Source organism: Hyperoodon ampullatus (genome assembly GCF_949752795.1).
Source record: "Hyperoodon ampullatus genome assembly, chromosome: 4".
Taxonomy (NCBI): Eukaryota; Metazoa; Chordata; class Mammalia; order Artiodactyla; family Ziphiidae; genus Hyperoodon; species Hyperoodon ampullatus.
In genome coordinates this window covers 80,774,953-80,792,129 of record NC_136917.1, presented here as the reverse complement: position 1 = coordinate 80,792,129, position 17,177 = coordinate 80,774,953, and the positions used below count along the sequence as shown (strand labels likewise).

Sequence of the window (17,177 nt, the reverse complement as noted above, 5' to 3'; positions counted from 1 at the left end):
TGTGTGTATTATGTTTAACAGAGGTCTGACACAATTTGGGCATTCAGAACATGATCAGTAATTTTAAAAAATTATCATTGGTCTTTTGAATAAAGGTACAAAAAGCAGTTATAATAATACATTATTTAAAAATCTTTTTCAGAGTAGCTAAATTTTTTTAATTTCTAAGGGCAGTCTTAGCCATGGAAGCACTAGGTCATGCCATTATAGCTATGATTTCTTGAAACCCTTGTAGATTTACTTATTGAAAAACTGGGGTCAATTATTCGTACAACATAATTGCTGAGCAAATAAAACATTTCTATTATTAATATTAATCTAGAAAATGTAAGTGTTATTATTACTGCCAGAAAAGATATGTGGCTACAACAGAGGAAAGAATTAAGCTTGGCTCGTTCAGATGCTTAAAGGGATGTTGTGAAGATAAATTTTCTGGGACCACATATACGAACATGCTGGGGGGGTACTGAAGGACTGCTGTAGGAAACGTTGGGCACCCTTAGGACACAAGCTGAGACAGAGTCCTGTGGCCTGACAACGCCAGGGAGCTCAAACCGAAGCCTGAGGAGTTAGGTTGGCAGTTGACTCCTGCCTTTTCATGATTCAAAGGGCTCTGTTGGTGGTATTGTGTCAAATTAGTAAACTCTTGAGAAGAGAGATGCCATTGAAAAGAGTACCTCATTATTGCCAAAATAGTGCTAAATAATATTCTCTAAGGCTTCCTATGCCCAAAAGTCCCCTGACAACAATTTGGACACTGTGATACAGTTTAATGTATACTTTCTGTTTTGGAGAGGCCCTTTAAACTTGGCTTCCTGTTTTATTTTTTAACATGCTGTTTTTCACAGAGTATTTTGGCAAAACTCTCAGCCATATTTAAGCCTTATGATTGATGTCCAGAGGGATCACTTATCAAAAGCAGATGTATAATAAATAAATTATGGGAACTATCCTTAGAAATGATCATTTCTCTGTACATAATGCACATGAAAGTGCTTTGTAAGCAGCAATGATCTTCAATGTTGTTATTATTTTGAAAATTATTTTTTCACTGAAAACGTTCTCATCTTTTCCTGAACATTTTTGGATCTCATTTGCAGGCTATTCCTGTTATTCACAGACTTCAGTTGGTTGATGATGCCTTTTCCTTGTCTAAGTGAGTATATTTTCTTCTTTTATCATTTTAGCATGTACCTTGAGAAATTTATAAAAATAATAACCTCATCACTATGAACTTGGTTCTTTAGTATATACAGGCCCTAACTTATTAAGATTAGGATCAAATTCTGTGGTTATTGTGGTATTTATGATATAAAAGTTGCTATAATATGCAACAACATGGATGAACGTTGAGGACATTAAGCTACGTGAAATAAGCCAGGCACAGAAAGACAAATACTGTATGTTTCCATTTACATGAGATACTTAGTAGTCAGAATCAGAGAGACGGAAAGACTGGTGGTTGCCAAGGGCTGGTGCAGGAGGGTGGGAGGGGGGAATGGGGAGATATTGTTTAATGGGTACAGAGTTTCAGTTTCACGAGATGAAAAGAATTATGGAGATGGATAGTGATGATGGTTGCACAACATTATGAATGTATTTTTTTAAAATTTTTATTGGAGTACAGTTGATTTACAATGTTGTGTTAGTTTCTGCTATACAGCAAATTGAATCAGTTATACATATGAATGTATTTAATACTAGCGAACCATACACTTTAAAACGGTTAAGAAGACAAATGTTATGTGTATTTTGCAACAATAAAAAATTTAAAAAAAGGCAATTCAAAAAAGTCATTATCAGGATAAGAGCAATTACATCTACTACTATTAGAAATGAAAGCCACAGAAAACAATGTTTTTTACAACAATTTGACAAGAAGGAATATGTTCTTTCTCAAGTCAAAACTTGGTAGTTAATTATATGAAAGTCGTATACTTTCAATCAAATTAACTTTGGTATAATAAGGTTTAAAATGATTATGGAGAAATTTTGAAAGACTCTTAAAGGAGCAGCAAAGAAAATTCAATGCTTTAAAAGGAAGCCCTGGGCTTCCCTGGTGGCGCAGTGGTTGAGAGTCTGCCTGCCGATTCAGGGGACACGGGTTCGTGCCCCGGTCCGGGAAGATCCCACCTGCGCCGGAGCGGCTAGGCCCGTGAGCCCTGGCTGCTGAACCTGCGTGTCCGGAGCCTGTGCTCCACAACAGGAGAGGCCACGACAGTGAGAGGCCCGCGTACCGCAAATAATTAATAAATAAATAAATAAATAAATAAATAAATAAATAAATAAATAAAAGGAAACCCTGAGGGGAATAGGATGGGGGTATAGATTGGGAGTTTGGGATTGACATGTACACACTGCTATATTTAAAATAAAATGCCTGGGACTTCCTTGGTGGTGCAGTTGTTAAGAATCCGCCTGCAAGTGCAGGGGACACGGGTTCGATCCTGGTCCGGGAAGATCCCACATGCCGCGGAGCAACTAAGCCTATGCGCCACAGCTGCTGAGCCGGCGCTCGAGAGTCCGCGAGCCACAACTACTGAGCCCAAGTGCCACAATTACTGATCCCACACACCTAGAGCCCGTGCTCTGCAACAAGAGAAGCCACCGCAATGAGAAGCCCACACAACACAAGGAAGAGTAGCCCCTGCTCGCCAAAACTAGAGAAAGCCTGCGCGCAACAATGAAGACCCAACACAGCCAAAAATAAAATAAATAAATTTGTAAAAATAAATAAATAAAGTAAAATGCCTTTCCATGAGAAAAAAAAAAAAGGAAGCCCTTAAAGGAAAACCTTTAGAAGGATGCAGTAGAAATGATGTAAATAGAAAAAAGTAATAGTGTTTAAATTTATAGGATTATTGCAAAATGTATAAGAATCTTTATTTTTAAAATCTCAATCAAGAGTAAAAACTTAGGTAAAATACAAGTGATTCAGACTTGCATTTTTAAAGACTGTTAAATGTTTAAATGGATAAATTTAGGAAGATTGTAGAAGATGTGTTCATATTTTTCTAAGATACTGGAAGTTAAGGAAATAAAGTAATTGATGTATCCAAAAAAATGTTTCTGGAAATAAATAGACCATCAATTAAGATTTTGAAGTGATTTTTGTTACCCAATGATGATGACTGTAGGTATAATTTTAATGAGCCTGAATTTTAGTGTATTACAGAATTATTGATTTCATTTATATTGGATTTACTCAATATAAGCTCTGCTGATAAGTTTCTAATCAGGAAAATGAATATATGTTCAGAACTTAAATTCCAGACAGTAAAATTAAGGAGTACACATAATAAATGATGCAGTGTGTTCTCTGTTTCTTTGGCCTGTTGTATTTCTTGAAGGAAGGTCTGCATATTTTATCCTTCGATTTTTACTACTTTTCCCCATGTGATGTACAGCACATTTCCCCGCCCACTACTTTGCTGAAACATTTCTCTAAGATTATCATGACTTTATACTGTTAACCACATCCTCCTGCAAACTTCTTTTTTGACTTCCTGAGGCTCCAGTATGCAAACCTAGTTCTCCTCCAGGATCTGACTTCTCTTTTTCCTGCTGCCATGAGCATCCTTAAGACCAATCATGGTTATGTTATTTTCTTCTGTCTTTCCTCTGGATAATTCATGCCTTCTGATGGTTTCAGTGATCATTTTATTATGTACATGTACAGTGCCTAGCAGATATAAGGTACGCAATAAATGTTTATGAAAGGATATGTTGATGACTTCTAAATCTAGATGTCTATTTGTCTCCTCCTGCCTTCTGTTTATCCTGTGGTCATTTAAATTCAGTACCTTAAACACTGAACTTTATTTCTGTCTCTAAATTGCTCCTGCTATCAATTTCTCTCTGTCTCTCGAAGCTACTACTACTTTTCCCATCCCCACACTTGAAACATCAGAGATATCCTTGACTGCTCTCTCTCTCTCTCCATCTTCCATCAAGTCATCATGTCTTATCTATTCATTCTGGGGTTCTGGGGAATGTCTTTTGGATTCTCACCTCACTTACCACCTTCACTGCTTCCATGCTAAGCCAAGCTTTCATCACCCTTTGCCTAGTGTATTTCATTAGCTTCCAGCCTTTAGTCTTTTAGAATTCTATTTATGTTAGAATTCCATTCTGTTTTCTGCAGCACAGTTGCAACAAAATTTTAAGGTATTGATTTCATGATGTTACCCCGGTTGTTTAAACACCTTCCCACCACATGTAAACTCTTCATCCTGATACTCAAGGCTCTCCACAGTTTTTTTTTTGTTTTTTGTTTTCGTGGTACACGGGCCTCTCACTGTCGTGGCCTCTCCCGTTGCGGAGCACAGGCTCTGGACGCGCAGGCTCAGAGGCCATGGCTCACGGGCCCAGCCGCTCCACAGCACGTGGGATCCTCCCGGACCGGGGCACGAACCTGTGTCCCCTGCATCAGCAGGCGGACTCTTAACCACTGCGCCACCAGGGAAGCCCCTCTCTACACTTTTGATTCACCTTACCTATTAGCTCCCATCTTTCACTACACATAAAAGAAATTCCCTGCCTCGGTTAACTTGGTCTGCCCATCACACTAATTCCCACTTTATCTTCTTGCCCATCACACTAATTCCCACTTTAAACTGCCTTCCTCTATCTCTCTACTTATTCCAATCCTACCCTTCCTTCACTGCTTTTCTCAACTTCCTTCTCCAGAAGGCCTCCCTGCCTCCCCCATCACATGCGTATATTTTTCTTCTTTGCTACTTTATTGTATTCGTTGCCTCTGCTAGGGCCTTTCATTAACACCTTCTTATGTGCAAGTCTCAGCTCTTCACTAAGTTATAAGCTCCTCGCTGGTAAGCAACAGGAGTGTCCTGTTTGTGTTCACTTGTTTTGTGTTCCTACTAGTATCTGGCAGAGCATTAGATAGAGAATGACTTTTATTAATACTTGTTGAATGGAAATTATAGTCTCTTAAGAATGTATACTAAATGCACAAATATTCTAGTGCCTGACAATCAGCCCAACATTTGGCCTGGATTTTCTACAACCTCCAAGAATTTGGGCACTTGAACCTATCAAACTGAAATTGATGGTCTGTCCACATTGCTTGGGTTCCACTTCATCAATGAGATGGGACTTTTACCCTCTAGCTTCTTGATTTCATATACCTTATTGAAGGCAGGCACTGAAGCATGGAACAAATATGAGTTTTTGAGTCTGTGGGTTTTTTTTAAACCAAACAGAAACAGTTATATAGAGATTGAAACAGCACTTGATTTAACCAAGTACCTTGCTGAAGAAGATGAAATCATAGTGTGGCATGCAGTTTTGGTGAACCTAGTGACCAGGGATCTTGTTTCTGATGTGAACAACCATGATATATATCCACTATTAAAGGTAATTTCATTCTTTGTTAGATGGGTTTGTTTTTAATTTCTGTCTTCCTCCTTCCATATTTTAGATAGTGTCTGTGAAAGCGGTCTTTCCCAAAATAATAGTCTATTTGTTCTGTATATATTCATTTTCTTAGGAATGGTTGTTTACTCTTAGAAGAAAATACCTTAGTCATAGACCTGGTCTAGGAGGTGAGTATGAGAGAAGTTTGGACAGTTTCTTAATTCTAGGTGAGGTATAAATGTATCTTAAGAAACCAGAAGTGGATGGAAATGGTATGCCTTTTTTTTTTCTTATAAAAAAAGGATCGTATCTATTAACAGCTGTTTCCCCAAAAGATTGTTAGTCTAACAGAATGATTTTTCACAATTGTATATCCATGATTTATATACTCGGATTTATAGGGCCGGCACTTAAAACCAGAGAGTTATATTCCAAAAAAGTAAACATTTTGAAGCTGCTTTTGATATTGGGAAGAGAGATGGGGCAATTAGAGTTAATGAATGAAGAAATAACCATGCCATCTTGTCCTTATAAAAGGGGAAAATAACATCTATAAAAGCGGAAATTTCTGTTATTAGATCTTTAACAGTGATCATAAGAAAGATGGCACAGTTAAAACCAAAGCCAAAGTTTGGGTGCAGCCCCTTGGAGAGTTAAGGGCCGCAAACAAAACAGCAAGTGTGGGGCTTCTCTGGTGGCGCAGTGGTTGAGAGTCCGCCTGCCGAGGCAGGGGACACGGGTTCGTGCCCCGGTCCGGGAAGATCCCACATGCCGCGGAGCGGCGAGGCCCGTGAGCCATGGCCGCTGAGTCTGCGCGCCCGGAGCCTGTGCTCCGCAACGGGAGAGGCCACAACAGTGAGAGGCCCGCGTACCGCAAAAACAAACAAACAAACAAAAAAACAAAACCAGCAAGTGTGTTAGGTGATGATTCCAAGTGAGAGTCTGGGACAGTCTGAAGGCGAGATCACACGCACTTCGGGGTTCCAGACTTTCTTTTATCTAGTGTACAAAGTGCTGATGGGAACGTACTTGAATGTGACATGGCGACCAGTAGGAGAAGACACTTGTTGGTGGGATCAAGGTGGCTCACTGATAACATCTGATCACTGGTTTTGAGTGAAGAAGTAAAAGCTAATGTTTGTTTTTAAAAATTTCAATGAATAACATTAATTTATTCTGAGGGATGTATTGGTAAGTGTAGGACTATTATAAGCTTATTATTTACCAGCCGATAGCTCAATTGAAGAAATTTTATTTTGGAGTCAGGGCTTAAATTAATCCAAGGCATAAATCAGTATTCCTTGTTTTCTTAGAGATATATATACTGAGCATGGAAGTTTCAAGGTAGAAAGTTTGTTTTATATTTCTCCATTTTTTCTCTATTTTAAAGACAACTAGAAATGTTTGGGTGATAGTAAATGATAAGAATGGTTAATATTTATTGAGTTCCTACTATGTGCCAAGCAGTGTGCTGACACACATCATATTGTTTATGTATTGCTTACGTTTGAGGAAACTGAACCTATAGAGGTTTAAAAAGTTATACATTTAGTGACAAAGATTATTTCTGAAGAAATATCTGTCACCTCTCTGTTAATGTCTTTTCAGACAAAGAGAAAAGCAGTGTAAACCGGATGTTGTGAGCAGAACTAACAGTATATTTTCTTTATTGTTTATAGAAGTATCTGTTAAAGAGACTTATCTCAATATGGAATACTTATTCAACTATAATTCGTGAAAATGTGGCAACATTGCAGGATGACTATTTAGCTCTGTAAGTACTTTTTGAGCAGTGACCATTGAATTAAATAATTCATATTAATGGATAGGTTCCCAGATTCATAAAATAAGATACTAATAGTTATGATTCACTGAGAGATTTGTGTGCCATTTGAGAATAGTAGATTTGGGATTGGTGAGCTACATGTATCCTAATAGGAAATAGTAGTTTGGGAATCTTAATTTACCTGCAAAGCACATACAAGTACACACAGGAATTTATAGCTTTATACTCTCAAATCTTAGGCTACTGGTTGAAATCTTAAGTATGTTGTACTATTGATGAAGGGTTGTGCTAAGCAAAACCAGCCTATACAAACAAATTGAAGGGTATGGGAAGGACACAGGGGGAGAAAAATCCCCCCTGTATATTCTTGATGACAGAAGGAAAAGTTCCATTATTTATGTCAAACAGAAATTCTAACATTATGCAGATATGATTAGGGAGGTTGACAGTGAACTGTATCAGTCATCTGTGTGTGAGCATGACCAAGTATTGCAAACGATTTCCCCATCATTGGTTCGGTTAGGGGACTATGCCTGTTGTCATGCTGCTCTGGGAAGGGGGTGAAAGACAAAACATGACTGCAGTACCGCTGGCCTCCCTGTGACACAAAGTTTGTGTGTGTAGGCTGGGCTTCCAGATTTAGCAAGGGAATCTGTGACCAACAATGAATGGTACAGGGATTATATTTACAGGTCTAGTCAACATCAAGCCAAAACCAATTAGACCAAGTAAGAAATACAAAAGGTGGTTATTCTCTCTCACAAGTATCCTTCTGAGAGGGGAGAAATTTTAGAGCTAGGGTGTGTGAATGGATGAACATAGGGTTGGATTTACAGACGGATGGAAGACAGCGGGGATGAGCTAGGATGGAAAGTGGGTAGGCAAGTTGTATAGGCAAACAGAAAGGCCCAACCAGGCAGCACCTTTGTTAACCAGCCATGGCCTTGGCTCTCCTAAACTGGCCTGAAGTGACCTGCTTTTTGTAGCATCCCTGGGCCAGTTCTCTTCAGAGCAATCTCAGGGAGTTAGACTGTGCTTCCAGAGAATTCCATCTTGTGGCTGCCAGCTTGGGGTGCATGGGGAGAGGAGTGCTCAGAACTGTCTCTCAGAAGGTCTCCCCACTGGAGATTCTACTTCTGCTTATCAGAAGGTCAGGCCAGGCTGGGATGAAACTGGAGGGAGGGTGGAGCAATGGAGATTTGGCTCTTGGCATTTTCCGGAAACTTCTGACCCATTTGAATTCCTTTACCTCTTAGTCCAAACTGCAGCACCTCAAGGCACCGCTCATCTGGATTTATCATTGTTCTTCTCCACATTCTTTTGAACTTATTTCGTTTGCAATCGTAATGTGTACATCTGCTCAGCTATAAAAACAAAGCAGAAACCTCCGTTCTTTTTCTGGAGACAAGCGTTAATAGCCAGGAGGAAGAAACAGAAGCTTAAGCCAGGAGAGGCTCGCTGTCGAAGGAGAGAAATAAACCATTCCCTCTGTTCTCATGTGTAGAGAAATAACTTTATTTTTAAATGTGTTATATCAGATACTTAAAAGTCATTTTTTTTATCTGTAAGGGAGTTATTGTATAAGGGAGGAAAAATAAATTGATAACAGATGTGGTGTGTGTGTACACCCGTGTGTGTTTGAGGGAGATGAAGGAAGGCAGTAATTTATTTCTTACTTTCAAAAAGTACCAGTCTTGGAGCTTATTTGGTGCCTGAGAGCCTCTCAGCAAATATTTCCCTGAACCTTAAATACAGTCGCCATCCACAAAGGCTATTTTTTAACAAACCTGATGTTATTGGAAGAATGTTTTAAAATACCCGTCTTTTTATGAAACACATATTCTTGGTGGCAGAAAAAATAATCGTAGTAATGAAAAATACATGTTTTTCTTTGATATTTCCTTCAAGAATATCACTGGAAAAACTTTTTGGAACTGCGTGTTGGTTGGGTCTTGAGGACTGTCTTCAGCTGTCAAGAGACCTTTTCAGAAACTGGATGAACCATCCAGAGAATGAGTAAGTATAATATTGTAATTGCCCTTCTTTTTGTCCTGTTTCAGCACCAACAATTTCTCTGCCTTTTGATGCTCTTACTCTGGGAATGAACATTTTGTTTTTACTTAGATAATCTCTCTCTCTTACTATTTTTTTCAAATGTTCTTTAAAAAACACACACACACAATTGTCTCATGGAGGTCTGTGCATAGCAATAGATTAGAATTTATACACGGAATTCTCATCCGGGACCTCTCATTGCCAGTGCATTCCCTAATAAGCACCTGTGGTTATTTCGAGTCTTATTTAGGTTGTTCATTATAGTTATTTATTCACATATATAAAAGTGCATCAGTGCATCTCTTTCTGTGTAAGTTTGCAGTCTCACTGACACCTGAGACTAACACTGTCATTTTGGTGTTATTATATTACCTTTAAAATATGACTTCAGATGGACTCTTAGAAAATGTGATAATAAGATATGAAACCAAACTGAGTTATCAATATACACTGTTTGTACTGTTCTAATTTACTTCTCCCTCAAAACTCCTTAGTTTCTAAACTAATTTGATGGTCTCAAGATGTTAATATGAATGACAGTTTTCACAATTGCTTCTCTAGATCCCTACTTTTGATATATATATCTGAGATCACAGACATTTTTTCTAGATTTATACTTCTAAATATATGACAAACTAGATTAACATATAACTTAACTACTATGAAAAGTATCATTGCATCTTATACCTTACAGAATACCTTATCCGATTAAAAATGTGATTTTATGTTATGGCATTGCCTTGGGAAATGATAAAGAATGGGATTTTTTGTTAAATATCTACAATAATAAAACAAAGGAAGAAGAAAGGATTCAACTTGCTTATGCAATGAGCTGCAGTAAAGATCCATGGATACTTAACAGGTGATTATTACAACTTACCTTGAAAGGGTTCTTGGTGGAAGAATGCAATTAATAAACCAAAGGGAGAAAAATAGAAATGAGCTAATATAAGAATTAATATGAAACATACTTATAATTCAGTAACTTAGAACCATATGGGATTTTAACTCCATTTATTTAAGTTTTTTTTTTTGCGGTACGCGGGCCTCTCACTGCTGCGGCCTCTCCCGCTGCAGAGCACAGGCTCCGGATGCGCAGGCCCAGCGGCCACGGCCCACGGGCCCAGCCGCTCCGCGGCACGCGGGACCCTCCCGGACCGGGGCACGAACCCGCGCCCCCTGCATCGGCAGGCGGACTCCCAACCACTGCGCCACCAGGGAAGCCCCTCCATTTATTTAAATTTACTCTTTCCATTGGATAATGTTTACGTATTTATTTTCTGCCACATGCGCTTTTACAGATATATGGAGTATGCCATCACTACATCTCCATTCACTTTTAATGAAACAAATATAATCGAAGCTGTGGCAGCCTCTGAAGTTGGCCGATACATTGCAAAGGACTTTTTAATCAACAATTGGCAAGCTGTGAGTGAAAGGTAAGGAGGAAATGTGAGACCTCTCTTTCATTTAGGTCATTGGTTTGGTGCTAGTGGTTCAACTTTAGTCTGGCCAGGTCACTAAAGTCCTTTGCATTGACTAGAAAACTGATAAATTTTCCTGCGTTTAGTCTCACCACAAACTAACTGTGTGAAAGATAAGGTCACTTATCCTCAGTTTTGGCTTTTTTTGTTAATGTAGATTTGTGTGGGGTACTTATCTACCTCAATTTCCCACTGTGCCCACTAAGAATCTTGTCTTCAGAGACACAGATTAGAGCAAGTCATGTTTTTTGGTATGAGTGTACATCATCCATTCATTTCTTTTGTGAAGTATATCACCATATCTTTAAGAAACAGCAATGTTCATTACTACATAAGCTTGGATATTGCTTGTGCGTTTTGTCAGATTCCCTTTATGTATCTGGCTTCCATGTTCTCGAACTTTTTATATTTCTCACCTTTTAAGATTAAATCTGCTTGCTACTTAGCCTGCCAGGTAAAATAGATGTTGAAATGCACAAGTCAGGCAGCATACCCTCGATAGCTGCTCTTTCTAGAACATGACTTAACCATATGTTCGTTTTGCGAGGGGTGGGAGGGTGGATCAAGCCATTTTATTAAGGGGCTTCAGGGGAGGGTCGAAGGGCTGGGAAGGCAAGGAGATCTGACAGCATCCTTCTCCAGGCCAGGATCTCCCCAGCTTCACAGTCTCTGAAAGCCTGAACCATACATTCTTAAAAGCCTCGAATAATATGTCCTACAACTATTCGCATACTGAAGAGTTAGCAGATCAGAGTAGACAAGAGTTCAGGTACATACACAGCTATAAAGTTGGAAGATACTTTTTGCAAATAAATTTAGGTCTTTGGAACAGAAGATATATTTAGAATATAAATGTTTAAGAATCTGAATATGGTTCTCTTATACAGCAAAATAATGGAATGTTTTTCTTTTATGGACATGTATTGAACACCTTTACAATACACCAAAAATGTATTTTTAAATCAGAAATTTTAAACATGTAGATAAAAGCTCTTTTGCAGTACCGTTTTTCTGGCTCATCAGGGGGACATACATAGCGTACTCACATATTGAGAGAATTGTCCTTATCTCTTGTTTTAAATTATCATTCTAGGTTCATTGTTCAGAGAGCCTTATGACCTTGGGGGTAAATGATGTCTTCCATTTTTGTTTAAGTCATTAAAGGTAATGCCCTCCTTCCCAGGTCCTACTTCCCAGTGGGAATTTGGGAGTTGGGTATAAATCAGAAGTATTTACTCAGGTCGCCTTGTTCCGTGAGGTTTCAGAGGTTCCAGCCTCGTAGGGCTGTCTGTTACTTTCTGTTCTCTCTCCCTGGAGCTTGTATCGAAAGCTCTGACCCCCATCATGCCCCCTCTTGGGTTGACATGCCTAGCTTTGCCTGGACTGGAAGCCATCTGCCCTCTTGCTCCCGTGATCATTTTGCCCAAGATCATTCACTTCAGCTACAGTCCCTGACTGTTTTCTTCCAGAGCATCCTGCAGAACAATCTAGCAGCAATTTTGGAATTAAACTGCTGAGAGAACAGCTCCTTTAAAGAAATAAGTGATGATTTTCCTGAGGACCCAGCTTGTAATCACCACAGCCTATCACACTCTCCATGCCTTCGGATGCCCTGCCAGGCCCTGAGAAAGACGCAGCTTCACAGTTACTTCCCAGGCTCAGGGCTTAGTAGTGCCTGGCACTTAATGTGCACTTGTACATGTTGAGGATTGTTCATATTGTTGTTGTGGCTCAAGGTGACGTGGTGCCTGTCAGTCCCGGGCCATATCCACACTCAGATGGGTGAGCCTAAGCACAAACCAGACACTTTCTAATGTTGCAGAGCTTCGTAATTACCTGGAGTGGTTCATACACCTAAAGACTCCCAAGCCCACCCTACCCCTTGAAAATCAGAATCTGCCAGAATAGGGCGCAAAATCTGTACCTTTCTCTAGCACCCCAGATGACCCCGGTGTAGTTTAACATGGAACCAATTGACACTGGATTAAAAAATTAACTAAGCCTGCATTGCTCAATATGGTAGCTACTAGCTAACGTATGGCTATTTAAATTTAAATTAAGTACAATTAAATAAAATTTAAACTTCAACTCCTCAGGGAATTCCCTGGTGGTCCAATGGTTTGGACTCCACGCTTCCACTGCAGGGGGCACAGGTTCAATCCTCGACCCCTGGTTGGGGAACTAAGATCCCATAGGCCTCGTGGCACAGCCAAAAAACAAAAATTCAGTTCCTCAGTTGTACTAGCGTTGTTTTAAGTGCTCAGTGTGGCCAGTAGCTACCATACTGGACAGCTCAGATAGCATTTCCATCCTCGAGAGAATTCAACTGGACAACACTGCTCTAAGGGGTAAAACAGCCTCTCAGTTTATTTCTCCTCTCTTTCTATACCATATACAGCACATGTAACTAGTTAAGCCCCCCAAATGGCTTTGAGCAACCCATGGGAAAGATTGCTGTTAATTTAAGTGTGTTTTAATTTTTATTCCTCAGAAGAACTTTTTTCTGCATTTGGAGAACAAAAACAGGTTTGCAACGCTCTCTAAAAAGTCCATTGTCTAGCAATTTATTTAAATGATTTAACTGTATTAAATACGAGTATAGAAGGACTTCCTTAAAAAAAAAAAAAAACTCTAAACAGGTATTTCATTATCCCTAAGAAGGTCTTAGAATTGTAAATGCATTCACTTTTAACCATGGCTTAAATGTTTTTATCGTTTATTCAACAAAATGCCATGCTCATAAAATAGATGCCTTTCCTTTTCTGTTTATGATACATTAAGCTCAGTTCACTCCTCTTACACATTCTGCTACAAAAAGTCCTTGAGACTCAAATAAATTTGTCTTCTACATCTAAAACATTTATTTTTAGGATTCAATTTATAGTCACCAGTCTTGCTGAATTTTGCAAATGATTCTGAATAGACAGTAATATTAGATATGGATTGTTAAGAGGAAATAAAAGTTCAAATTAATAATTAAAATGTTATGTTCATTAAAACGACACAGGAATGCTTACCTTATTCTTTGTACATCAGAATATTTACTTAGCACTTATTAAACAATTATATTTGACATGAATATTTGTATGTCGCCAGTCTTCATAAAATGATAAAGGTAGTATAAAAGTGTAAGTAAACAAATGCGATGACAAATTAAATTTTATGTTATTTAAGTGAAAAGGGTTTATTTTAAATTTGCTATAATGTGATCACTTGCAAATTAGCTTTGAAACTGGTATTTCTCCAGTGTGTTTCACTGAGCATTATTCGTGGAGACACTGACAAGCCTTCTGTGAACCAAGGAGACAGTAGCCCATCGGTTTGGAAACTGTCTATTTTAACCTCCACAAATTCACAGTATATGTTAGCATCATAAAGCTCCAAGAAGCCCATCAGAGGGAAATCTAGCATCTAGCCCAACATCTTGTCACTGTAATCCTGCTATGTACTGTCTATGCTAATGTAAACAAAGTGTCATTCTGCCAGTAGATCAGTGTTCCAAGCGAAAGACAGATGAGAAACTAAATTCTCTAACCCTCTCATCTGGAACTGTAACTAGAACAACATTTATTTATTGATGGCCTATTAGTTAACATTTAGGCCTTGGTTTCCTCTTGCATAAAATGAAAGATGTTGTATGTGATCAGCTGTAAAGTTCTTTCTGGTAATAAGAAGTTCTGGTTTTTCTATGCCAAGGCACAGTTAGTTCAAGCTGTTGTTGGGGGTTATAAAGTGATTAAGACACGGTCTCTGATAAATGTTACAGAGGACAGATGGAAGTGCTCTAGGGATTCAAAGAGAAGAAGGGAGATTTGAACAAGCAGGTGGAAAAACTCACCTTCTACATGGAAGGGAGGACACCAGTAATTGCCTGGGGGCAAGGCTGAGAGTCCGACTTGGGACTGAACGTCATAACTGGCTGGAGCTTAGGGCCCTGGAAAGGAGGCAATAGGGCTGGTCAAGCATTAGAGTTGAGACACTTGAGACACTGCCAATAGCAGTCCAGGAACATCTGCTCCGCTTAGCCAGGCCCCAAATTCTTCCCAGGGAGCCTAATCTGAATATATATTTTGGAACACTTGCTTGAGTAAAACAACTTTGGTTTGATACTGCTTCTCAGTCCCACGTGCAGGGCACTGCACTGGTGGCTGTGGGGGTATTTAGTTAATTGTTAGATGAGAGGTGATCTTTTGGATACTGATCCCAGTGAGGGAGCTTCCACTAACCATAAAGACATCTTTCAGGTTACAGAGAAATCAGTATGAACCTGCACTTGTGCATAGCTCCTATGAAGAAATGTGTGAATAGACACGAAACAATAGGGTTTTTGTGACTTTTTATTGGATGTGGTAGAAATGATGTTTGTTCCATGCTTGTTATGTTGCTTTTGGCTTTCATAAAATGATTCAGGCTTCACCGCCTACAGCAATACCCTAGCTTTATTTGAATATAGAATACGAGGTATCATCACTTTCAAACTCAACTGATCCAAAACGAATCTTACCCTCTTCTTCACCAAACCCCTTATTTCTTCTCCAAATATGTGATACTGGCTAAAGTCCTATGCTTGAAAAACTTACACTCTTTTTTCTTTAACTTTTTATTTTAAGTTGGAGTATTGCCGATTAGCAATGCTGTGATAGTTTCAGGTGCACAGCAAAGCAACTCAGCCATACATATACATGTATCCATTCTCCCCCAGGTTCCCCTCCCATCCAGGCTGCCACATAACATTGAGCAGAGTTCCCTGTGCTATACAGTAGGTCCTTGTTGGTTATCCTTTTTAAATATAGCAGAAACTTACACTCATTTTTACTTCTACTCTGTTGTATTTCATGATGGGGAATATAGAGTTGAAAGGGTTAAATTGGAGCAAACAGAGAATTAAGATGTTATCGGAGTGCTGTGTCCAAGCACTGGAGGGCCCATTTTCACTGCCTATCACTGGGTCAGGCGAGATACCTGGCTGCCTCCATGCTTGCCTAAGTGGCCAAGCTTGCTGCAGGAAATCAGACATGGCAGGGGAAGGGATGGGAGGGGAGGGCAAATGTGAGAAAGGAGAGAAGCGGAAAGTGAGATGGACTAGAGTCCCAAATCATGCTGACTAGCACTGAATGTTATCAATTTCTTGAAAGGGCAACTATCCTGACAAACGTTGGCTCCTGTCTTCATGTTAATACCTTTGACTACTGGTGGGCTAAGCTATCTGTAATGTGTATATTTTTGTTGAATACTATTTCAAAGAGATTGCTCTTTCAACCAGAAGGATAAATCATCTGTCTCAAAAATATCTCCTCTTGAAACTTTCAAGAACAGGAAGGAATGAAGTGTGCCAGGCACCCTGATAGGCACTTCAGTGTACATTATCTCATTTAATCTCCATACCAATGCTTCTAACTCTATGTTATTCCCCATTTTTACAATTTATAAGTTGCTCCAAAGTAACTTCAAACCCAGCCCTGCCTCTGGGGTAACCTTTCTCCTGTATTTGGTAGAAAAATCACACATTTAGCAACATAGGTAGTTTTCTTTTGTTTCCTACTTTTTTTTAAGTCTAGAACTCAGTTTCTTTGAAAATTTTGTCAAATGTCTTGAGTCATTTCACAGGCTTTTTAAACCTGGCCAACCAAAATGAAGAACTAAGACATATTTCTTCTTTCCCCATAGAAACAGATTTGGTTGCCTGAATTATATGTAGACCGTCTCTTATCCTCCACTTTGCTGAAGTAGACTCGGCTTAAGTTATAGCTGGGAACTTAAAAAGGACAAAAGCACTGTTTTCTCTCACCTTTGTCTGCCTATCATGCCAATGTTAACTCTTACAATTTTTAATTTCAAGTATACATTTTTGAAGTAAATCAATTGTGTGTATTAACTATCAACTATCAAGACAGAATCCTGATTCAACCCTTTCTTGTCCAGGCCATTATATTAACCTTTTTAATTTTCTTTCTTTTTTAATGCATCCAAAAATCTTTCTTTACTTTTTTAGCTACAGCAACACTTTGAGCAGGTATGTATCTGCTGTTTTTCTATAGCAACATTTCATGGCTGTTTTTCAGACAATTCTTGTCAGTTATTCAAGGTCACTAAACTAAAGGGGAAGTTTCAGTTACCATACCTGTTTGAGGGAGCTTAAGGAAAGCCAGAGTACTTAGCCCTCAGTGATCACCAACATTTTGAGAATCTCTTTGCAAAAAGCATATACAAATACAGAAGTTTCAATAAGCTTTCAGGGTATTTTAGTCAGAGTTTCTGAAACTGATTCTATACTAACTACACATTTTAAGGGGTATACTTTGAGTATTTACCTATTCTTTTTTTTTTTTTTTTTTTGCGGTACGCGGGCCTCTCACTGTTGTGGCCTCTCCCGTTGCGGAGCACAGGCTCCGGACACGCAGGCTCAGCGGCCATGGCTCATGGGCCCAGCCGCTCCGCGGCATGTGGGATCTTCCCGGAACGGGGCACAAGCCCGT

At 39.1% G+C, this 17,177-nt stretch overlaps 1 protein-coding gene across 1 annotated transcript in view; it reads left to right on the top strand.

Annotated features, from left to right (window-relative positions):
• LVRN (laeverin) overlaps positions 1–17,177 on the top strand; it is a gene marked incomplete at both ends in the record, with an annotated part of 76,272 nt that overhangs the window by 55,388 nt on the left and 3,707 nt on the right. Inside the window, 6 exons of the mRNA XM_079703185.1 lie at positions 1,101–1,156; positions 5,223–5,376; positions 7,056–7,150; positions 9,071–9,178; positions 9,912–10,079; positions 10,519–10,656. Coding sequence (XP_079559311.1) covers positions 1,101–1,156; positions 5,223–5,376; positions 7,056–7,150; positions 9,071–9,178; positions 9,912–10,079; positions 10,519–10,656 — 719 coding nt within the window. The remainder of the gene's footprint in view (positions 1–1,100; positions 1,157–5,222; positions 5,377–7,055; positions 7,151–9,070; positions 9,179–9,911; positions 10,080–10,518; positions 10,657–17,177) is intronic.